This window comes from Tympanuchus pallidicinctus, unplaced genomic scaffold (genome assembly GCF_026119805.1).
Source record: "Tympanuchus pallidicinctus isolate F22 unplaced genomic scaffold, pur_lepc_1.0 scaffold20, whole genome shotgun sequence".
Taxonomy (NCBI): domain Eukaryota; kingdom Metazoa; phylum Chordata; class Aves; order Galliformes; family Phasianidae; genus Tympanuchus; species Tympanuchus pallidicinctus.
Genome location: NW_026294722.1, coordinates 2,955,434 through 2,980,977, shown reverse-complemented (window position 1 = coordinate 2,980,977; position 25,544 = coordinate 2,955,434). Strand labels below are relative to the sequence as shown.

The 25,544-nt window shown below is 39.6% G+C and overlaps 1 protein-coding gene across 3 annotated transcripts in view; it reads right to left on the bottom strand.

Annotated features, from left to right (window-relative positions):
• The window catches only part of GNAS (GNAS complex locus), a 132,421-nt gene that overhangs the window by 29,309 nt on the left and 77,568 nt on the right, over positions 1–25,544 (bottom strand). For all 3 annotated transcript variants that reach the window (XM_052684318.1, XM_052684319.1, XM_052684320.1), the window contains exons 3-5: positions 19,959–20,013; positions 19,758–19,877; positions 6,752–6,849 (exon numbers count right to left, since the gene is read on the bottom strand). In XM_052684318.1, coding sequence (XP_052540278.1) covers positions 6,752–6,849; positions 19,758–19,877; positions 19,959–20,013 — 273 coding nt within the window. The remainder of the gene's footprint in view (positions 1–6,751; positions 6,850–19,757; positions 19,878–19,958; positions 20,014–25,544) is intronic.

The following is a 25,544-nucleotide window of genomic DNA, read 5'->3' as shown; positions in this document are numbered from 1 at the left end:
CTCACTGGTGCCACAGGGACAGATCTGCAGTGTTTCAGCCCACGGAATAATGGAGAATCAAACCAGGTGCTTTTACATTGGACCAACCAATGGACTGGCCTAATTTCAAACTTGTAGCACAAAATTTCTCCTGCCTGGTATCTCTAGTAACACTGTTGCTTTTAATTTCTTTTTTTCCTAAGCAAGTCTTAAATCAGGTCTTACAGTATCTGTTCAGGTCAATCTAAAGCAGTATTCTCTTCTCATCTTGAAGTATTCCTTTTCTGCAGCAACACAGCCCAAGCTCCTGCTGCTCCAGCCTGCCGCAGCCATCCCCTCAATGCCTGGCACAGCCCTGCAAGAGTCTCCTTCCAGGCCCCTGTTCTGCACAAAGCTGGGCACTGGAAGCCTGGGGTGAGGAGGTCGTCAAGAAGCAATAATGACAGTTTTAGAACTCACTCGGAGTGGCTGCTGTGATTTTTCACCACTACAGCAATCCTGTATGACTCCTGATAGAATAAAGGTGGCAATTCAAGATGTTGCTTGCTCTGTTTTTAATATAGCTACTCAAATTTTATAGTAAAACAACCACGTTTTCAAAATTACAGATTAAAACTTCAGGAGATACAAAAATGTAACACACCTGAATTCACAACTGCCTTACAGAGTTCACAGATATACAACTCTTCCTTTCATCATGGCTTCTTACCCTAAGTAATTCATTCTAGCATCAACACTGACTGCTATATGCCCTCGTGTTTGCTTCTAAAAAGCTCAAGATTTTGTTTTCTTTGCTTAGACTTTGCTTTCTACCTATGATCATAGAAGATAATAGAGGATATTTACTACATTGCTGACAACTTTTATTCAAATACAATATTAAAACTCATGCTGAAGAAGTTTTAGAAATAAACCAAAGCAAGTTGTATGGGCAAGCGCTCCATTTGAAGGTGAAAGATGATGCAGAACACAGTGGAAATGGGAGCTCATTTCTCAAAATCAGGTACCCAAGAACAGGTGAAGTATGATTAATCCTCAACTCTTGCAGGCATTAGCAAGAGATACATTTAAAGAGCAGGATTGGGTCAAGAAAGTGTGAACAAGTTCTGGGCTGGCTGTCCCATGCCAGACCTGGGTCAGGCCTTGCCATCCCTCAGCTGAAGGCTAAACCTAAAACCTGAAGACATGGAAAGGAAGCTGTTATCTTCAGAAAGGACCAGAAAGGGATCGATGCACCAACAGAGGTGTAGGACAATAGAGAAACAGAAGTGGCAGATGCATGAATGGGCTGGGTGTGAGGGGCTAAAAGCAGTGGATGAAGATGGAGGAGAGTTAAATGGAGCAGAGTTAAACGTGTTCAGAGTAATTCAGAACAATGTGGTGGGCTTCACACACACACCTCAAAAGCCCGTGATGTGACTTCTTCAATCACTCACATTTGGGGCATCTACAGCTCTTTCTGCCATTATAGATCATTAATTTCAACATATGCATTATTAGTGTTCCTAATTCTAAACACTCATTCAAGCTACTCCACAACACCTTCTGTTTTATCTGGCTTCATACTGTGATGTAATTTGTTTCAGAGACAGAGAAGTTTATTTGGGGTTGAGTGTAGGTTGAAATTGTGAATTTATGATTAGCTGTGACAACAGTGGGAATGTGTTGGATTCATAATCCATTTATTGGCTAAATTTAGGTAATCCTGTCTTCAGTGCACTTGCCAGCAGACACATTCCTGCTACAAACAGTCAGCAAGAATGGGCAGATGGTTGGAGTAGTTAGGTATAAATCAACTTAAATATTCAGACTCCTTTTCTTGGTACTGACTTTGCTAAAGCCATACAAACTCAGGAGTTACTGTGCTTCCCATCATACTCAGCAATCTCTTTCTGCACCCAATATCCCAGTGAACTGTGGAGAAAGTATAACCCAGGCTGTATTTTCTTCTACCTGAATTTAACTTTGTTTAGAACAGGGACCCTACTTCAGTGGAGTCAGTGCTCTGGAACAGTGGGTTTTACAAGTAAGAGCAAGAATGAGGAATTAGGTCTATTCATTGGCTCGCAAAAGAATTCACGTAGTGGGAGACAAGTTCATCAGCTTTAGACCAGCAAAAGGGGATGTGGATATTATTCTTCATGAAAAAAAATCTTTAGAAGTGTAACTGTTAGTGTCCATGGGAAGCTCATATGTGCCAGGGAAATCACTGTCCTGTTGAACAGGAGTACTCAGACACAGCCCTCGGAGCTGGAGAAGATGAGGGGAATGGCTCTGACAAAAAGCATTGAGTGGAAAGAAAGTAAGAAGAAAAAGTAAGTAATAAATAGGAATAAGAACCCAGACTAACAGTACCACAGATAAATCAGCCACTAGTTAAAAAGGTGAGACTTTCAGCAAACACATTTTACTGCACGTTCTCTGAAAGGAACTTTGTTGTGAAGTGAAATCAACGTGGAAGAAAATCATTAAGTACTCAGATCGGGACTCTTAATTGCTCTTACGAGTCAGCAAATCCTGAAGCAAAACACACCATAAATCTTAATAAAAACATAAAAAATTTACAACCCCTATCAAATCAGATATTAAGAAAACAGGACGTCCACATCTGCTGATCCTTCAGGAGCGCTGCACAGCAGTCAGCTAATAGCTGCACTCGCCCCCTTTCTTTGATAAGTATTTTAAAAACAAACATCTTAAAAAATACTTCTCATAAAGCTCTTGTGGAGCAGCCTGGCACAGTTTCAAGCTATCGGAGTGGCTCTGCTGGTGCTGAAGTTCAAGAAATACAACTCCCTGCACTTCTACCAGCAGCCTGCCCACGTTTCCTCTGTCCATGAAATGGCAGACGGCAGGAGAAAGCACAGCGAGGCTTTCCAGCAGGAAATAGCGTGAGAATAGGCTCCCAACTGCTACTTCCAGCCCTTCCTGATAGTGCAGGGTGTGAAACGGGTTGCAAATGCTGTCTCTCACATTATTTCCTTTTCCACTCTGGCCAAAACCAGGAAGCGTCAGCTGGGAGAAATGAAGTGAAAGCAGTGTAAAACAAAGTGAAAAATCGAACTGGGGGCCAATGAACCATGCCAAGCCAAGGCTAGATAAAGCAAAAAATCAAGTATTTGTGGGTACAGCCTAATAGCAGGAAGACTAGAAAGGAGCCCTTGGAGGCTTTATGTATCCAAGCTTTGCTTGCGATTCGCTGCAAACAGTGCTAATCAAAAGGCTACTGACATCCAAGCAGTCTTCTGGACATCCACAGATGCTGCACCAGGCCGCACAGGACTGTGCTGGCATCCTTCAAGCCCCCATACCACCAACAGCCCATTGGTATGGGAGAGATCCTGCTTATTCCAACTGCGGAGTATCTGTGAGGCTCTAAGAACAAAGATCCTCAAATGAAAACAGAGGTTGAAATATAGCAAGGACAGCACTTCAAAATTCTCGTGTTTGTTTATACTTGACAGAAGGCATAGATCTGACACGCAGGTTTTGGCACAGCGGAAATGACTCTTAGATTCTTAATATTAAGTAATATACTCCGAAAAACATGAAATCCTGCTCCTGCAGAAAAGAAACACGAAGGACGGTTCATCACTTATTACCATTTGGAGTTTTCTGCATTCTAGACACTTCTGTGTTCTTCTGTTCATTATTAGTCAGGAGGACCACATGGCAGCTTCAGTAAAAACATTTGTTCTCTTCTATACACATCCCCAAAACATGCAAGAGCAATGAGATCTGGTCTCCTCTTAGACGCTGCTTCCTCTCACAGTTAATCTATATATATTCCCCACAGAGAGAAACCTCCAAGAGCACACTGCTCTAGAAGCAGAATTGAAACTAATTACTTCGTAAGTTGAGCTAAGAAAAGGGAAACAGCCTCCTTTCCTTTCTCTCGGGACCATGCAGTGTGCCCAGGCAGGAAGTACAGTAAAGCTCATGACGAGCAGAGGCAGCTCTTCTTCAAAACGAATCAAGTTCCTCAGGAGTGACGTTTTCACAAAGCCAGTAAACTTGAGAATAAAGGGTGGGAAACCAAAAGGGCTCTCCAACAGATGGGGCTGCTGCTCAGGTCTCCCAGCTTTACACCCATGATGATCACAGCTGCACTCAAGCAGCCGGGCTGCTATGTGTGGCTGTCCTACAGCTTTCGGTGTGAGCCACTTCAGGCGGGACCTTGAGGGAGCAACAGAAGGTGCAGACAATGCTGCTGCTGACTTCTTGTGGGGAAACACTGCAAAGCTGTAGTAAGGCATCATGAAGAGCTGTAGTTACTGCTGAGGAGCAGGTAAAAAATGCCACTGCTAAACTCTTCATAATTACATCAGTCTTATGGAGATAGAACACATTATGTTGGGAATTATCTTCATTTCCACTTCTCTGCTGAAGGACAAGCAACCAGAAGTGACTTTTTTCCCCTGCTTTCATCTAAGAGAATTCCTGACTTAATCAACTTGTTCCCTGTGTTAAATGACTCCACAACAAGACAGGCTTTGCACTAAGAAATCACACTTCAATATTAAATAAAAGAAATACATAGATAAAATTACAAAGAGCAATAAAAAGAAACACTGTTTAGAATTTTAAAACGGTTCTCCAGACTAACAATCCTTTAACATTTAATTATTTAATCAACTTTTAAGAGCAAGAAAGGAATTTTTGGAAGCTGACTGATTTTGAAAGAGAAAAGACATTTTTTGGTTTTCCATGCTTTGCTTGTTTAAAATAGGCACCTTGGTAAGAAGAAAACCTGAGGACAAAGGACTCCAAAGGAGGTGACAAACTCCAACACCCCACTTTCTCTCTTAGCTCCTCTTAGCTCTAATGACGGCAGTTTGCACACTCAAATTAAAAGCCTGCACTCAACAAATCTCAGCTACATTTCGTATTTTGCCTCTGCTGCATTTTTTTACAATGTGTTCCCTGGGTTCATTTCCCAGCATCAATCACACCGGATTTTACTGGAAGCAATTTTTGTCAGGTCTCTTGAAAATTTAATGTGATAAAAACAAGCACAGAATTTTAAAGCATTTCACCTCCGAGCAAACATTTAGCAAACATTACAACACTGTTCATAACAGAACATGCAACACAAGACACCACCAGTGCGAGATCCGAAGTGCCAGAATGGGCACGAACTACCAACAGAAACAAAAAGGAAGGTCCTTCTGCTTCCTTCCAAGGAAGCAATGCCATACAGTTTACAACCAAACTGAATAAACTGATAATCATGACAGTTATTTAGAAGATGACAGCAATGGTATCTTAGGGGAAAAAAAAAAAAAAGAAAGTACTGCCAGCAATGTACAACATTTAATTTTAGTTCTATGGACCCACGATGTAACATCCAATGTTCCACTAGATGGAGCAGGATGGTAAAACCATCCCAAAGGCCATTCCCCTCGCTGACCCATGAAAAAGTCAGTGTCCAGCAATCAAAAATGGCAGCAATTTCAGCTTTCTTCAGTACATTCAGGAAAGACCAAAATTTGATCTTCTAAAAATAGAGCAACACAACAAAACCTTGGTGCTTAGCAATACTTCTCTTCCAGTGCCAGAAGATGACTGTGAAAAAAACACTAGCCAGAAACACTAAGAGATAACCAAACACTGACAGAAACAAAGCAATCTGTTTCCTTTTTCTGACAGCTTTACACTATGAAGACAAAACTTAGTGGATAGTTGACAGAAAACAAAGATCTTGTAATATTTTTTCATTTAGTAGCAAATGAGCTTGCAAGGAGATCCATGCCAAATGATCAAACATTAGTCACCTACTGGGAAAGACATTGCTACACATCAAACAAATTCACACTAGAAACAATGGCAAAACTTCAAAGGGCCTTTGAAAGACCTGGAGCTGAGCAAGTCATAGAAAAATTATCTTCCTGGTATCTTCAAACAGAGCTAATTGTTGATTCACCTCTAAGGCTACCTACCCAAACAAAAAATGAACCTTACAAATTTTATTTCACTAAATGTTCCTTATGAGAGTCGGTAGCAGACAAACCACAGTCCTCCTTCATCATGAGAAATGAGGAAGCTTCTATTTCCTTGACCATTACAACTTATTTCCATATCTCCAAAAGAAACAGAGTGTAAGCTAACAAAGAGCAGTCTTAACAATTAATTTTCTAAATTTAACTCCTGCAGTTCTTGAGTTACATCATGAAAATATCAGGAATTCTCACAATTATCACAAACATATTGCAATTAAAAAACAAATCTGAACCATACCGTACTGCTGTATGTAGTAAATAATGGCAAACTTGTAGCAGTCTCTCTCAGGACAATATTAATCACCACAGTGTGGAAGCAACAGAAAGGAATAGATCATTCTCAGATATGTGCACCAAGGCACACAAGCAGAAGTCTTGGTGACCGATCACAGGCTGTTGCCTATGAATGTTGCTGCCATTTTTGTTTTCAGATAAAGAAACGGCATCAAAAGCAAAAGCTACATTGTACTTCCCAAGTCATTAAAATTTGCTGTAGGATCTAAAGTTGACTGTCACGTGGTGTAAATGGGAAATCTGGTGTCAGCCTACGTCAAGGTACTGGCGAGGTTTTCAATGTAGACATTACTGCTGAACTGAACACCAGCTAGACAGATCTCTGGAAATAACTCTGAATGGCTAATTAGCAGGAATTTACTCCATGGCACCCAATCCTTATTTTCCAAAGTAGAACAGTAAGCATCAGGATAACCCAAAGGACTTTAAAACAAATTGTATCTCACAGTCCATATATAGCAGAACAGAACAATACTTACTACTGTGCACAATCAATCAGCTGATATTCATTAGATCTCTCATAGCAGGCTTTCACACCGTCGTCTTGCCAAAGTGTTTTTGTGTGTTCATAAAACTCCTGAAGGAGAAAAAACATTATCAGGAAAAAAAAGGTTATATATGAGGAGAATCAGCAACGATAACATATCTTTACCACTTAAAAATGGGAACTGGTAGCATTCTAACACACATAAAAAAGCATTAAACACCTTGTAGACGACTGCAAGTTCCACTGGCTTTCTTAGCTCCTCAGATTTAGAAGAACTGCCTATCAATCATTCTCACTAAGTCCAACTGTATTTTGAAGCCTTTGAAGAAGGGTTAGCTTTTTATTAATGACAACTCTATTGGCATTTTTAGTAATCCCTATCATTTGGTAACAGTTGCTCTTCAGCTCCTGGCTCCACTGGATATTGTGTTTCTTTGGCTGCCAGCACTGCTTTCTTCTGCAGTGAAACACTGTATCTCAGTAATTCTAACACAAATGCAGAAAACGACCATTAGGTTTTACACCATTTTCTGTTTCCCACGTTAGTGGGGTTCTCTGGGGACCACACAGACACTTGAGTGGCACTGCTTCTATCAGATTTGCTCCCTCGCAGCACAACTGCAGAAAAAAGCTACAGAAAAAACTTACTGATACAAAGCTGTAAGGTTATTGCTATCAAAATACAAATTATACACTTAAAAATTATAAACAAACTGTAAATTGAGTCGTACTTTCATTGCTACTGAATGCACACAAACAATAGTAAGTGCACATTATTATTAAACAATAATCTCCACAGTAATCTTTTCTTCAGTTTCTTTAAAAGACAGGAGAAAGTCCATATATAGAATTAAGTGAATCTTTTTGGTCTGTTCCATGCTTTTATGAACTGCTCAAGAACAAAAGATCAGCTGAATTTCTTTCATATGTGCATAAATTTTTACTTGATTGCAAGTATCAAGAGACTGTAAAAATATGTGCTGTTAAAGGAATTAAAAGGGAAACTGAAATATTAATTCCTGTCCTCAGTTCTCCCACTTCTAAAATTACATTTATTGGATGCTTTTGAAAGTTTCCTATTTTTTGGTAGTTTGGGAGGCCTTCAATCTTTGGCTGTATCACAGTATAATGAGGGAAATACCCTTCCTAAGCAAAAATCAGTAGGAAGAGAAAGTAAGGGAGAGGGAATTGTTTGGAATCTCACATATTTAAACCAAAGCCAATTTGAGCCCAGAATCATCTGTATTCCAGGCCTGCTCTTACACACCCTTTACCAATGGCCAAGACCAGCAGCCACTCTGAGCATTACTGCTGAGGTTGACATCACAAAACAGGCACAAACGCAACACAAAAACGTTCAGATCTTTTATTGGAGAGCTGGAACATCTGACAACCACTCAACTTTAATGACCCAACAATCCGTAGGATCCTCAGCCCTTGAACTGCCACAGAAATGAGGCTCAGAAGTCCTTATTTTCTTCTGGTTTTCACTACAGCTACGACATTCCGGAAGAGAACTAGAATAAAGCAATTATTCCAAACAGCTTATCAACTCTGTCATAACTCATGAAAAAAAATATTTGGAGTAGTTTCTGCAATCAGACTCTTAAGCGGGATGAAAAGTAAATCCAGTTCCTGGTCCTACCATAAACACGTTGATAATAAAAAGTCCGGGATTTAGTTTAACAGAACTGTTATACAGTTCCACAGGGTCCTCCTTGAGCTGTAAGGACAGTTTCGAACTTCCCAAAAGAACGTGGATTACAATAATCAGTGTTTCTGCCCTGTTAGGCCACATCAGTAATAAAATCCTCCGTACTGCCCTCATGTCTGCCCCGCAAATCCGAGCCACAACCAGCAGCACTCAGGCAGTCCTCTGAATATGGCAGTCCTCTGTTAAGTGTCCATGCGGGCTGGGAAAAGAATTCAAGTCCACATTCTTTGATCTTTACATTTGCACTTCAAAACAGAGATCTACAGAAAGTAACAGGCAACACATTATACCAAGAAGCAATACTATTATTATTTTATTTCTAACTGAAGTACATGGCTTGTGACAGCCAAGTAAGAGATGCCTTGTTAAGCAACCTTTTGTCTTTAGGCCTCACTAAAAATATCTTCACATAATTAGGGACCGCTGCTGACGAGAAAACTCACCAATGAGAAGCTGGAACCAGACATACAGAGTTCAACTTGTTATATAAAAGTTCCTGCTTTATACTTTTATACTAGAATGAGTGATTTTGGAATCAGGACACACTAGCTAGTCACAAAAACAAAACAAAAAACCCAACCAACCAAAAAAGACCCAAAGCAGATTCCCTGCCCCCCTCCTTCACTCTCCCTCAAAAAGAAAAGCACACCTACACTAACCACAATTCTGAAATAATATTTAAGGAAAAGAATAACATAAGAAACCCTCAACATCCCATCTGAGTCATGGAATGTTGCCTAGGGGTGCTCTCAGGGAAGATGAGCAAAACCACAAGATTTGTTAAGTATTTAGGTGGAAAAAGGGCTTCAGAGGCGACCAGAAAAATCAAGTGAGTAACAAGGTTTTGGGTTTCTTTTTTTGAGTTAAGGAGGTCTAATTTGTATGAGTTCTCTAAAAATAATGAGTTAGGAAACAAATTAACCAAGAATTGCAGGCAAATTTCCTGAAAAGAAATAACCAGAAAACTAGTCCTTACATGTCTGCTTCTTGTTTCCTCAACACTGATTCATTTCTGGCACGTTCTAATACAGACTCTACAGCAACATCAACACAGGTTTCTTTTGCGCTAATAATGGAACTCCTAATAAAAGAGCTAAAATAAACAAGTAATGCTAAATAACGTTTTGGTTTGAGACAATATTCCACAATAAACAGGATTTAAACATTAGGTTGAAAACAATCCACAGTATTTGACAAGTACGGCCCTATTATCCATTCTTGTCCCACTTGTATTTAAAACAACAACAAAAAATACCCATTGGAATTACATTATTTGCTATTTAAAAATGCTGTAGTTACATACACACCCAAGATCCTGTTTAAACTATAGCTGAAGCTGTGTAAAGCAACAAGAGTCAACACAACCAACGACAGACAGCACGGCATCACCAACCAAAGCGAGAAGCGAATTCTTGCAAAGACTTTACACTCTTGGAAGTGCTGATATCACCCTAAAGAGGGAAAGGTCCTTGTATGGAGCACGTGGGGAAAGTCATGCTAACGTAACACAAATCTGAACAGCACGAGCAGGGCTTGAGATTGAATGTGTTTAAACCAGGCAGGGGCACAGTTTGAATTCTGGGCACAAGCCCTAACACTATCAGGTACAAAAAACGGTCTGTTAAACCTTCCCTGAAGCATGAAGGATGATGATTTGCTGATTGTAGGAAACCTTGTATCTTGCTACAGCTTAAATAACACCATAAAGCTTCAACATTTGTATGTGAAAAGAAACGTGCTCAAATGTTAATGTTTTATTTCATAGAGGACACCTTCTCCACTTTCTGAAAGTTTCCCTATACAGTGAACCAAAAGGTAACATTGTGAGCTGCCCACGTTCATTGACAGGAATGCAATCAGACCTCTGGAGGGAAAAAAATCAGTGGAAATTGCCTTGTAAAACAGATGCTTGGAAAGCAGCACTTTGCTCCAGAAAGATCATCCTAACACAGCCCTGATGTAGAAAAAGGGCAATGCACAGCCTGACCAAGTTAAAATCCTCCTTGTGTTAGGAAACTTCAATGCATTAAATAAATGGCAGCAGGTGATGAGTGGTTTTTAAAAGTCAACCAGAGAAAGCGTTAAAGAACTCAAACATTGTGAGTATTTGGAGTTGTTACAAAAAATAATCCTCAGGAGATAAACTCCAGGCCTGGGAAAAAACAAGGAACCAAGATTCATTTTTGAGAGATATTCTAAAAGGATGAAATATTAGCAGAAAATGAAAGAGAAAAACTGGACATACTGTCTACATGGTTTTGTTCCCTCCAAATATATAAATGCTCAAGAGACTTTTAAAAAATGTTTATGAAGCAATGTTTTATAGGCATTAGGATGTTGGCAGGGAAAAGCATTGGCACAGTAATTGCAACTGTGACACCACGTCCACAGGAACCTTAGCATGGATATGCAACGCTACCTTTTCTTTGTAAAACACAGGGTGGATCTGTCAGCAGAATAGCTTATTTACTGCCTTCAGTAAAATCAATGCCAGTGAGAAAACCCTACCTACTAAAAGGTGTGTGCAACCATTACACAACGTTGTGGTTAAAACTGGGATTCAGTTCCTGGGCAAAGTTCAGTGTCCCATGAAGTTACTCATTTCATAATAAGAGTTTTAAATATGTCATCCACTTAAAACCTTATGATTAAAGGTCAAACTAAATCAGCTTCTAAATGTAAAACTGTATCTTGGATTTTGCTTTACTTTCAGGACAGTTGGGTTGTTCTCCATTCCGTAATGAACTGTATTAAAGCAACACAAGGTCACAAGGACAGCACAGCAGCAAGCTGCATTCCACTGCAAACTGAACAGGTTGATTTTCTCCTTTCAGGATAGATAAACACACAACAAATTGATTTGTTTTTCATTGCTCGTTGCTGAAAACAAGCAATTACAATTGACTGTAAGGCCACTCAGCCAAGGAAGCCAATGGTGTCCTGTCACTCTCCCTGTGTTCTACAGCGTGTTAAAAATGTGTCAAAGTGGACAGTTTAATAAGCCACTTGAGTAGGGAAACATCTGCATTCCTGCTGGTGTGAACAAGTGTTAATTACTGCTTGCTATTTTAGGGGAAATATGCCAATGATATCACAAAGGAAATGCATACCTACAAACAGTTGAAGATATTCTCCAGTTGCTGGCACAAGTCCAGAGCTGGATACAGAACTCTTTGGGAGAGGCCGGAGTACTCAGCGCTTCCCATAACTGAGTCAGAAATATTTTCAGCAAGGACTCAGTCTTATTATCAATAGTTTTTCGTGTTTAGAAAGAAGAATAAAGCTGAAATGTTTGGGGTTTTTGCTTAAGTAATTTTCACATTCCCCACAGAATCAAAAAAACCCAGGATGCGGCTAAAACCAACAATGTGAAGAGAACTTTATTCAAGGAATTCCTGTCAAGTCTGAAGCTTCATCTTTTCCCTCAGTTAAGAGTTTCAAAGGCCACACTACTTGACAAATGCATCAACACACAGTTTTATACCCATTCTGTACCAAAGTGCCTTTGGTTAAAAGGCCTCAATAGAGCATCACCACAAACCGTTGACACTCCCTTTTATTTTTACTTGCACCAGAAGTGTAACGTGACGATCCCCACTAAGATATAATTCTTTCATAAATCCCCTATTCAAAATGCATCACTCTTCTTAGAGAGGAAGAACTCTTCTGGCATGAGCACTGAGATGGAAGCTCAGCAGATATGAACCCCCCATTTTGTCAAGATTTCTCTGTAATTTTGATTACATGTGGAAAGAAAGCAATTTGTTAATTAATTAAACCTACTGATGGTACAGAAGACTTTCATGCTATCTCTGCTCTCTCTTGGGGCAGCAGAGAGCTGTGGCAGAGGCCACCCAATCAGGAGCTGTTTTTGCAGATCTCTGGCTAGGAAGGAAGGTTTAATAAAACTCTGAAACATCTCCTTTGACCCTTAAATTAGAGTTTGGGGAATGTCTTTGATACTACATAATTTAGTTGCTTTTTATGTAATGAATGTAAGTGTTTACTTAAAGCAAATAGTTGAACCAAATAGCCTTAACACGTTATGGAACTGCTGAGAAACAACACTTCACATAATGAAGTGAGCACTGCACCACACTGCAGCAGCCTCCAAGATGGAAACTAAAAGTCTATTCTTGCCAGAAACTTCCACCAACAGAAACAGGTAGTTAAAATAGTTCCTTCCTATTCTAAGTTAAGACAAATCCCGAGAAAAGATCACCAATTATCACAGTCTTTCTGAAGAATCAGCACCTGTGTTGGTGAAAGTATCAGAGACACCAAACTCTGTCTAGGTGAACACCGAAGACATATCTGAGGACAACAGAAGCATATTTATTAGCTCCTACCATATATTAATATGCAACGAAAGAAGCAAAACAAACACATGAAGAAACGTGATTTTGTAGAAGTTCATGCTTTCACTTGTGTCAAAGACAAGTCATTTAATTCATGTAAGTAGGAATGCACATGCATTACTACAGTGCACAACTATGTACAATGTAGAACTTCTTGTGTAAGTTCTTAAGCTACACCCAGTATTTAGCATTTTTCCAGAAGGGTGCTGTAAGAACTACTGAAATCATTTCAACAACCCTGACATTCCAAGAGTGCTACCCTGAATGATAGTTCAGCCCTGTGCTTTAAAAGGATTACTGGTTTTCCTTATATCCAACTTGAATTCCCCTCCTTCATCTCACATTACAGACAAATTGAAATTAATTTTATTTAGTTGTTTTTCCTGAACTCAAGAAAACACCTTTGGGAAGACAGAAATAAACTAAATATTTAGATCACAAGAAGGAAAAAGCTAATGTTACTCTCAGTTGGAGACTGTCCTACCAAAATGAAAAGGAAGAAAAGAAAACCTGGAGGGCTTCTTGTGCTCTCCCAAAGGTAAGCTGAAAACCCTGACAACTTGCTGGCTTGCAGGAAGGTGGGACTCTACTGAAGACTCTACTGCAGTTCTGTTGTACGACCAAAATCACATCCACAGGGCAATGTGCACATTTACTTTGGTGCCCAACCTTAATAGAGACCGTTACAGAAGTAATTGTCAAGCCACAGCAACACCAAGCAGGCTCACAGGTGAAATTCTACTTCATCTATGCATACACCAATATTCTGTGATGGTGTCTTACTGTGATTAAAACCAGAAAATGCTTAAGAATTTCTATATTAAATTTATGCCTATTTCCTGTTTAATTCAGCTGACAGCTCTTCTGTTTCAGCATAAATTGAATTAATCTGTTCTTGTTCCTCAAGACTGCTCTGAAGAAAACAAAGATGATGTATCAAGAGAAATTAAGTCACCATGTCTCCAAATGAATTTCTAAATGTGAACTTACAAACCTACAAGTATGGTATGGTGGGAACTGACTCAATAAAATACAAATTTGAAGAAAGCATTAGCATTTACTTTGAATGTTAATCAAATTAATTAATAATAAAGTAGAAGTGTATTTGTTATTTTTATTTTCTATACAATAAAAATGACTACACTACAGAAGAGATCTGCAAATAACGTCATCTGGAAGTCCTGGATTGTAGATTCTCCAAATTGAGGAAATACTGGATTTTAACTAAACTACATGAACACCTCAATCAAAACACAGCAGAATTCAATGCATGCTCCTTTAGTTTTCCCAGTCAGTAACAACTTCACCTCATACTCAAAATGCGTTCTTGTTTGCGGCATTTACAAGCTGAAGCATAAGAAATAAAAGCACTCCATTTTCACTGCCATTAGAAATAGCTGTTAAAGGCAATAAAATTCAGATTACTGAAGGAGAGAAGCAAGTTGTTTCTGCAGATGCTGCCATATTTAAGAACTGTATCAGGTGTAGGTGGAAGAACTGCAGCACGCAAACCAAGACACCAACCACAAGGTTAATTATTAAAGCCGCTTTACCCTTCCATTTCATCTCACATCTGTTCACAGAAGTCAGAAGGGACACTTCTTTGTTTCTTTCTTTCTTTCAATACATGGGTACTCATAATTTAGGCTATATTTAAAGTCAAGTACCAGAAAGAGCAAGTAAAGAATACTTCTGAGGATCTCCTATCACATCATTTTGCTGACGCTGTTTCTAGTACTCTCCAATCCTTTTCATTTACAATGTATATTTGCACATCCACCTTTTCTAACACTTTTGCACCTCAGGATGCTTAAATATATGTCCAGGATGTATTGTCAGTATTTTGTAAATGACAAGGCATACAAGACACTAATAAAAGCACACAAGACAAGTGAGGTGACTTGCTTCAAGTCATAAAACAAGTCTGAACGCTTCACTTGCTGGTAGCTACCAGAATTCCACAGAACGGTGTGCAGACACCCAAGGTAAACAGGCTCCAGCCTTGCTTCCCCAGCACAGCACAGCTACGTCCCCCAGAGAAAGTGCTTTGCCTGCTTCCTCACCTGTGTGCCGAAAGCACAGAGCCCCATGAGAAGTGTCTCCCATTAGAGGGGAACATGTTCGTTGTTACCTCATTAAGTAGGTAATGCTGTCAAACCAGAAAAGTTCTCTGCCTCTTCCATGATGTATTTTGATATGAATAACAAGATATATATCATGATATGGATCAAGTTGGTATTATCTGCAATTTTGCTTCCATAATTAAGGGAGGCTTTCGGCAGCAAACAGACCCCAGCTCACATCTTTTGTTCCTTCGACTGTACTTTCTTGTTTGCTTTTTTTTTGAAGACACTGCCATTAATGTTTCCACCCTCTCCTCTGCCCTGACTGCACATTAATGTATTACACAACTTGTATCACTTCACTCCTACTGAACAGTGCACGGGAGTAAAGCAGCCCTCAAAAACTGCTTCCAGGTAAAAATAACCTCCCCAGAATAGATGAGAGAAGGAGTAAGGGTTGCTGGGGTTATTTTTAACCTGGAGCAGTTCAATGCTCTGATTTACGTGGGGACCAGAGAAGGTTTTTCTGGCGCAAGGCAGAGCGGCACTCAGCGGTGCGGTGGGGAGAGGGCCGGGCTGTGCTGTGGGCGGATGGGATGTGAGGGCAGCTTTGAGGCCGAGGCCGGTGTGTGGTAACGCCAGGCCTCAAAGACACCACTCAGAAACCATAATAAAACCATTCAGCAGTGCTGGCAGTGGCAGATCCAAAATAACTACAATGGAGTAGTGTAATAAAAAATAAACAGGGACCGAAAAACCTGCAGACAATTTCACCAACACCCTAAAAACTGTCCCATCTCTTCTGCAGATCCATTTCCCTGGGTCTAGAGAAGCATACACCACAACAGTGCCACAGTTATGTCAGATTGCAACAGTGGATGTTCTGAACCTACTGCCAACTGAAGTTACTACAGTATTTTCGGGAGACACATCTCCCACAACTGAGTCTACGTTAATTAAGGAAAGCTGAACAGTACTTACAGCTGCCTATTTTGACTACTTTACGAAGAGACTAAGACCCAAAACAAATAGGTTCTGCTTGGCAGTTTGGTTCACGCTGGTTGATCGTACTCATAGAACAGAAGCATTTCCTTTCCTCTTCTAAAAGTAATAACAAAAAGAAAAGGGATGAGGAAAAAAGCCACTATTACAGTTGGCATTAGGGATGGAGAAAATATCCTAGCTGCTGTCTGGCATGCAGAGCAGGAATACAAAAACCACCTCCATAAGCCGGTCCATCCAGCACCAGCCTACGCTTGAAAAAGGTGGAAGCTCATCAGAACTATCAAAAATACTAAAGCAGTTGATTTTTGATACTGCAAATATAGAAGCACAACTACATTTTATCTGGAATGAGCTAAATAGTGACAACAGTGATAGAAAAGTCAATTCTAAGCCCCATCTCGTTTTTATTTTCTGTTTCAACTAATAGAATTTCTTCTTTGTTAAAATATTACTTATCATGGCATGATTAAAGCACATGCCCAGTAGCAGTTATCACATGTGGGCATACAGATTCATAGGAGCGCATCAATACGGAAAGATTTCTGCCTCACTCCTAAGGCTTTAACTAATGCACAATTACAGTCAGCCCAGTGATTAAAATTAAGTCCTTCCACTACCTCAGCTGAGTTGGTTTGATTAACTTGGGAGAGTTTTTTTCAGTTTAACTTCCTTTTTCTTTGCTTAAACTAATCATGCTGGCCAGTGACAATTTAATCACATGATAAAAACTCAGCTTTAATAAAGGCAACGATGATGGTCCTACGTAAAAGATAATCTTTCATTAAAAAATGGGCAGCATAGCATTTTAGAAAAAGATTTCTGCTTTCAGTACCTCTCCACAGAAAGCAAGAGCTCTCTCTTGTTCTCAGCGCTCATTCAAACCAACAAGGCTTGACATTTTTGGTGAGACTTAGTCCTTTCCTGTCCTGTCATTTTAGCAAGGATACATTTCCTAATGATGCCAATAGAACACTACATACAATATTTATCAGTGCTATTCATATTAACAATAGATTACATGGATCTGATTAGCACTGCAATTTCTTACACTGGAGTTGCCAATTTTACTAGAGCAAAAAGGTTTTCCAAATTTTACCAGACCAGTCACCATGCTGAAGCTTCCTTAGATACAATACATAACTAACATAAGGCTATTTCCACTTATAGAAAATGATACATCTTCCAAAGTGCTGAGCTAATATACATAATTAAAATGCAAGTTCAGTTTTTCTTGCATCAAAGAACTATAACCTACATTCTGACCACCTCAAAAATCAGATAAATACTAACTTATATAGTCATCAAAGGTAAAAGGAGCCAACAATACTACTTCTAAACTAGTGGCTGATGTTTAAAACCTCAACCCTACGAACAGTTACCTATGAAATACTTCTTGAAGTCTACAAAACTAGCCATTAGTCAAAGTTAAGCATAGGCCTAAACTTCTGTAGACTCAGGGCTTAAAAATTGAACAACAATACCTTTGCTCAGTGAAAGAAAACCCAGTTTTATTGGAGCACAGTTATTCCTCAAGTTTCATGTTATCCAACACACTTCCAAAGACTCCTCAGTAGACTTGAAATTATTTATAGACCTGGTAAGAGTATATCTACTACTTTACACAGCAACACAGCACATAAAAGCACCAGACATCATCTAGTCACAGAAGCTGATGACTTACGTTCCGAACCTCAGTCCACTTTGTTGTCTCTCCTATCCAAGGATCTCAGAATGCATTGCAAACGTAAAAGAACAAACAAGTGCAATAGTACTGATCATTGCAGTTGCTACAAAAAACCAACGACCTTGTTTTATGAGAACCTCAGGCTATTACTAATTAGTGTAAATTAGCCCAATTCTATAAACAGATACAGCCAGGCTGTTGACACACACTTCCCTACTAGTAAATACTACTTACAAGAGGGCTTTCATTTGATTTGGAAGGGCTCGCTGCTCTGCAGGCTACTGGAAATAAAAGATACTGACTATTTATTTTTATATTAAAAACAGCACTCAGAGTAAAAAGAGAACTTCCCTAGCTCTATCTAAGCATTACTTTATGTTCCCAAAAAAAATTCTGAGGGCAAATTTGTTTGTTTTGGTTTTCCTTTGAAGAAACACATTAAAAATACTTTTGCTAAATGGAAGAGCCCCAGCCAACACTGAATTGAAAACATATTCTGATTCAGACTGAAACCGAATAGGAAATCACGTCAGAACTCTTCATTTGTCCTCAGTGCGTATTTGATATGAATTAAATTAACACATATCCAGCACATACCTGCCTGGCTTGCTCCCTTACTGCTATACAACCAGCTCTTTCAGGGAAAAGAAAAAAATAATCACTGCATTCCAACTGAACTGAAGAAAAACCTCTCTCTGAGATAGAAGAGACGAGGAAAGAAAAGTATTTCAGTAAGAAACAGGTCACAGAAACTTGCTACAGCACTGTTACAGACTGCAAACTGAACTATCATGAGACAATGGGCAGCAGGAGAGCTGCAGGCACCTGGCCAACTCAAAAGCGTGCAGGGTGGAGTACAAAGCTGCTGTTCTTTCCCCCAAATATTCTGCTAACACTGTCCTTAAAGTACAAAATTCTTTGTCCAACTGCAGAAAGATCTTCAATAAATTGACAGAATGTTCCTGCAAATAACACCGAGAGCTATCAAACAGGCATCTTAGAAAATATCTCAAAATGCCTTAAGATTTCTTAAGATAGAATCATAAAATGGCCCTAAAATGATTAATATTACATTCTATGTGCTACAAACTTCCCTCTTTCCATCCATCTTTCTGTGCCTACTCATTGCTAACGCAACACAACACTCATATTGCTAATAGCACATTACTTTTGCCTTGTACACAAAGCAAGTTCCAAGTTGTTTTTCTCTTTGTAATAAAGGCTGACAGAAGCAGCTAAGTTCCCAGAAGCAGCAGTTGCAAAAGGTAACTTGCTGGTTTCACAGACCAGCTTGTTCAATATTGTTTATAAATCAGTTGCGAAAACGTTGCTGTGGTGCAAACTATCCCACATCTGTCTGCACTTTCCTTTCAAGCACCTGAGACCAACTACTGCTGGAAACAAAACTGCAGTGTAAATGGATCCTGATTTTGATGTATCGCAATTTCTACCCTCATTGGAACATTACACAGAAAGTGATGCATTCCTGCATTACTGCAAGTACAAGATATTTCCCAGCAATTAATAACATCTCAATATTCAAGAGTTCAGTGAGTGCAAACTGTATTTTCGTGGGTTTCTACTGCTTGCCTGCTTGGGATAGATACAATAGAAACTAATCGCAGTGAGTAGGCACAAAGTTATATCACCAAACAAGTAATTATACTTTCTGCATTTACTCTGGGGCTGCTGGGATTTAGAATCATTAACTAGGACTGGCAAGGGCTGGGGCAAGGACATAGTTATGTGGAACCTGTGCAGAAAGTCTGGCTGACACAGCTGTCAGAAAACATCTGAATCAGCAAGAAAACTCTACTATTTTTCCAGAAGAGAGAAATACAGTATCACTAAATGCCAGCTAATTATCAACTGGCTGCTGCACACATCTTCCCTCTTTTTGGGCAGGGCAAATACCCAAACATCACTGCCCACACTGCTCTTCTTCACTGTAGCTGCCGATTGCAATAGAGCGAAAGAAAGGAGACAAGGACCTCTGCGTTCAGAGACCTGCACACTCTGACCATGTTGCTGTTCTTTAATTAGCACTGACTCACGATACCTACAGTAGTAATTCCCAAAGACCAGTCCACTGTTTTTTGTAAATATCTATCACAGTGCAGCGAAAATCATTTGCAAAAAATCATGACTGCAGCCAATGAGGATTCTTTACTTACCGGTGGGAAATCGAAGTCTATCTGGTTAGCTAAATTTAAGATGTAGTCGATTCGAAACTGGTTCTCTGGATTGGCTAGTTCAACTGGAGGTGCCAAGTTGCCCATTGCTGTCACTATTGTCTGCAGAAAAGTAAAAGACATTGCAAAACGTGTCTACACACCTAACTGTGAAGAGTTAACAATATTAGCTTGTATGCTTACCTCTATAGCTTCTTTAATATTGTTCTTAATATCCTGAATTTTCATTTTCTTTTCCCTGTAATTAAATACATTATTAAATGTATAAGCCATAAAAGCAGAGCATCTCTTTGAAAAAGAACATTAAAAATATTCTAGCAAAACGATATTGTTAACACTGAATAAATTTTCCTCAGTACTGAATATTTTTGTAGAGAGACTCTGAACAAACATCTCAAATCCTCTCTACTTACACAGTGAACATCTATTTGTTTCCAAAAGTGGATATTCTATTATGCTTAAATAAAAATTACTGATGTCTGACAGCAGTACAAAGACATTCTGCAAAACTAGCTGATTTTGATTCATATTAATACGAAATACTAGAAATACATGAAAGTTATTTAGAAAACAGAAATTGAAAAGAAATAATAATAAAAAAAGAGTAAATTACAATAAGTAGAAATAAATGGAGAGCAGAGCACAATGAGTTACACACACACAAACACACACACACAAAAACAAACATGAAAACAATGTCAGCAGAAAAAGCTAGAGCAGAAATCTCAACCTAGCACAGACATTCAAACAGATCGGGCATAAAGCCTACAGTAAAGGACTGAAGTGAATACATACAATTATTTTCAACTACGAGCACAAGCGTAGGCTAGAAATCCAGTCTGAATGCTGTATGTGAGCATTCACATTTAGGATTAACTGCAGGCGAACCAAAACGTGTAACAGGCAAACAAACTGTTGCCTCTAATATATCTGTAAGGAGTTGTACTGCACGCCTTTTGCTATCCTGACAATAGTTGTTCTCAGTGCTAAATAGCACCATCAAAAGAAATGCCTGATCACACGTTCGGTGCAGGCGCTCACCTCCTGGAGGTATGACTGGGATTGAGTCTGTAAACTGGAACTTCACATAAAGCACTGGGATGAAGCTGTTACATTATTCATTTCTTGCTACGCACATAACAATACATAACATAACGTTAATGCTTTGAGGTAAAGCAAATTAGCCAAGTTATTATTGAAACAGAACAAAAGACGACCTCCCTGAGTCATCTAACCCACCTTTTAATCTTCACCAAAACGTTTTACAAAACACTTGTGTCCCTAAACATACATCATTTATTTCTAATATTACTTATTTTGAAAACTCATATTTTTCAGAACAGCATCTCAAAGGCTCCAAACTACAACACTATGCTGCTTTATTCTTTAAAAGGCAACGGTCACACTTCCAGTTTGCTGAGTACACCTTCAAAATTTCAATCCACCTAAATAACTAACCACTCATGCTGTAAATGCTTTCTATCACTTCTTCCTTTCTGTATTTATTCACAACCAACAAAACGAAACTGAAAGCATATTCACTATCCAAGAGTGCAGAACAGCAGAACAAGAAGTACTGCTGGAGTAGCGGGGCGGCGCAGCAGTCCAAGAGTGGGGGGAATTTTGATTATCGTATGAAAGATTACTTTAACTGCTGTTAAAGATCTGCCACTGAAAACAACCACGTGCAGCTGCATGCCACGCTGCCTCGCAGATGCATGCTCACAGGATCCCATCACACACACACTGGGAAAGCACATCTGCAATGCGAGTCCTGCAGACACAAAGCAAACAGCAGCACGCAGTCACCTCGCTCTGCGCCACTGGGCTGCACCGAACACATATGGACTGGCAGCAAAACTCAACACAGAACAATGTGACTGTCCTCAAAACATCAGCTCCTTAGCACTGCCCATCACAAATGTGCTCTCAAGGCACAAGGGCACCAAAGTCTGATGCAGAATGGAAATGAAATGATCGGTAGTTAGGAGTCAATTCCTGAGTCCACTAGAGCTCCTGACCCACCCAGCAGACCACCTTACACCCCACGTTTGTACCTGAGGAGTACTGGTTTTGGCATTGCTGATGGGAGCAAGGCAATGAACCAGGAATTAAAAAAGAAAAAAAAAAAACCACATAAATAATGCTATGACAGCAGGAAACATTTCTCGCTGATAGTGCAAGCAAAATGTCTGGCTTGACTTTGCCTCTAGTCTTCAGCTAAGGTCACGAACTCAGTGAACACAGAATCCAAACTGCCCCATTGAGGTCAAAAGGACAACTGATATGCCCAGGGTGAAGCAAGGCACCAGTGTTTTTAAAGGACTACGTAAAAAGTTACATTCAGTCATTTTGCTTTGTTTTGGAACAGGTATTTAGAAAGTCTCCTGATTTTTATATGAACTACTGTTAAGATTCTTTTCCCCCTAGAGTTCTTGTGGCTAAATTTCTCAATCCATCAGTTACCTGACTCTTCCACATCAGACCAAGAAAGGGAGTATTTTTGTTACAGGTTCTTGTCAAACTTTCATATTTGCACTCTCCACAGCTCCCAAGATGGCAGCAGCACTGAAAGCGATAACGAATGTGGAGCGATGTAAGACTCCAGCAATTAACAAACTGCTTGACAGCATCACCGTCTTTACAACAGGAATGAAAGCTCACAGTGCCTATTTCTGTGTCTGTTGCCATGGCCCTACAGCATGCCCGGTAAACAAGGACTCTTATTACACAGCAATGAATGCACCATGTCATTTTGTGTTTGGTAACGTTTACTAAGCATAAATTTTCCATGACAATGGGATATGTAATTCCTCTGAAGCTCAACGTGTTCCTCGATCACTCATCCAACAGCTCACCTGCACCTGGAACTTCCCTCTAAAGAAGGGCAATGGATGTCACTGTGGCTCAGGAAGTGCAGCTGAGGAACGCCAGCCGGCACCTCGGCCACCCCCTGTGCTGACAAAATTCTTTTGAGAAATCTCTGGCAGATTGCACCTCAAATTTACAAAAGTGATTGAACTTCATTTCCCTCAACCATGAAAGCTGGACCTTTGGAACTGATTCCTTCCTCTTCCCTGCTCCAGGTACCACACAACAGCCAGCACAACAGCAGCTCTGCCTGCTTTCCCCGCCTCGCGAGCTCCCAGTGCCCTTCTGTATCTCTACATGCCATGGGTTAATAAGGTCAAATTTTTAATCTCATTTAAAACTTTTGCTTAGGCTGTGTAGGGTAGGCCAAACAAAGCATTAGACTCTATTAGTTGAGGATTACAAGAAAAATCTCAAATCCTGCTGTTTTCAATATTTAAATGGGCCAAAGGAAAGCTGCACATAGCTCTCAGGAAAACAAATAAAGTCTATTTTAGGCACTATAAAAAAAAAAGATGACATTTCAATGCAAGAAACATGAAATTAGAATGACATAAAAGGTCAGGAAAATCCAATATTCCTTGAAAACAAACTATGCTCGGGGAAGAGCGATCCCACCTGTGGCAGCAGCATAAGTCAGACTCCATCAAACCTATGCAGTGAGCACACTGCCAAACAGATTATTAAGTTAAAAAAAATAATAATCAAACTAATTTGAATTTCACGCTCATTTCTGATTTACTTTCCCAATAACACAACCAACCACAACTTGGAACTTGGGAAGTATATTTAATGCTTTAAAAGGAACATCGTAGCAGGCCCAGATTCACCTTGCAAGTAGAAAAGGGGGAAAAAAACACGGCATTGAAATGAATGGTTGAAGAAAACATGTCACAGAATTCTGTTTTTAAAAAAGAAAATTTAGTCAGAGATCTTGTAACCCCTTTATGGCATTTTGGAAGAGAAGTTTGGATTCCTTTGTTGGTCTGGGAAGGTTCAGGTGCTGTGTGCTCTGCTGGAAGTGTGACTGAACAGATGAAGTTGTGAGAGGACTGGAAACAAAAGCACAAAGAACTTCCAGTTCTGAACCAGAAGGGAGGTACTGGTCATTATTTTAAGAGCAAAATGAGGTGACCATTTTTCCTCCAAATACATGGTAAGGTAGCTTTAAGAAAAAAGTTCCAAAGCTCGTAGAATACTTAACTACATATATATATGTATATATATATAAATAAAATGTAAAAATGAAAAGGCTGATCAAATAATAATGTTAAAAATACAGTTAAAATTACAGTTAAATATGATTTACGTTGCACAGGTCTGATTGTGACCGTTTCTGTATTATTTCTGAGAACTTCACTCAATGCTCCCTGAAGTATCACCACTTCCACACACGTGATGTAACACATACAAAGGACAACATACTGCTTCCCTAAGTTCTCTCTTTTAAATGTTGTGAAAAGCACAACTGCTTTGCTTTTACTGTTTTAATGCATTATAATATTTACTTACATGAGGTACGTGCACTTCCTAGTATGCGGCCATTGACAGGAAAACGTGATATGAAAATTAAGAGCAAACAGACACTGTCTATTTGTAGAAGAACAGAATCATTCTCTAAGTTACAAAGCAAGAAATACAAATTACTGAAGCACTGATAAAAACACATCACAGCTGTCTCAATAAAAGTTACTGTCAAGAAACACACTGTGAAAAAGCCTGAATGCAAAAGCAGACACTGCGCTGCTTCTGAGCACAACTCACGCTGCAGCATTAGGTGCTAGGCCTGGGACACACTTATTTTCCAAGGGAACAGAGCCGTAATGCAGTCACCACAAAACTCAAAAAAGGCATTCCTAAGCATAAATCTAATTAACCCAACCTGTAGGTTTGTTTCACCCGTGTCCACTGCACTATTCTCACCGTAAAGGTGACAGGCTAGCACCAGTGCCCTGCAGGGAGCTGAGGAAGGCTGCCTGCCCTGGGACCTTTGGGGCTGCACAGCCGGTGACTCTGGGGCAGGGCCAGCACAGGGCCTCGCTCAGTGTGCAGGGTGGGATGGCACAGCGTGCTGCTCCGGCTCCAGGTCACTCTGAGGCTCCCCTTCAGCTCTGCAAATTCCTGCATACAACCAGTTCAACTGGCTTCACAGTCCCTTCACACCTGTAAGTATCACAGAGACCATCACAGACCCAATGTTAAGAAGCATAATTCTGCTTACACGGCTGCCTTTACCTCAGCTAATTAACTAGCAATAGTTTAGGTAAGGAACGACAATAAAACTGTTTACAAAGAGCTCTGTGATGTACGAGGTTGATAAAGACCCTTTAATTTGTTCTGTACAATTAAACACCTGTGTGAATTGCATACTGGATTTCTTGTTCTTCAAGCACGCACACACGAGATATCACACCAGTTTACCTTCTTTGCTCTAAGAACAGATAATTCAGCATATTAGAATAAAAGATGCTCTTAAAAGTTCACTTACTGTATCAAGAAACTTGATACAATCACTTACAGGGATGGAATTTTCACAGTACACTTCGTCATTCTTCTCTTTTCTGGTACTGAAAGACACTGACCAGAAGCAATAGGAGGATTCAAGTCAAGCTTGCTGAATCACCTTGCCTTGTACAATTCGCTAGTTTGCAATAACCATTTGCTGGCAAGAAGCACTAAAGACAGGTTTTTTTTTTTTTTTTTTTTTTTTTTTCCCCATCTCCCCCACTGTGAATGTGGTCTTTATTAATGGGAAAAAAAAAAAGAAAAAAAAAAAAAAGAAAAAAAAAAAAAGAAAAAAAAAAAGAAAAAAAAGAGGGGCAACATGCGGATCAACAAGCAGCTTTTAGATGTGTGACAGTGCTGTGTCCGAACAGCTCTGCAGTGCCCCAATCCATC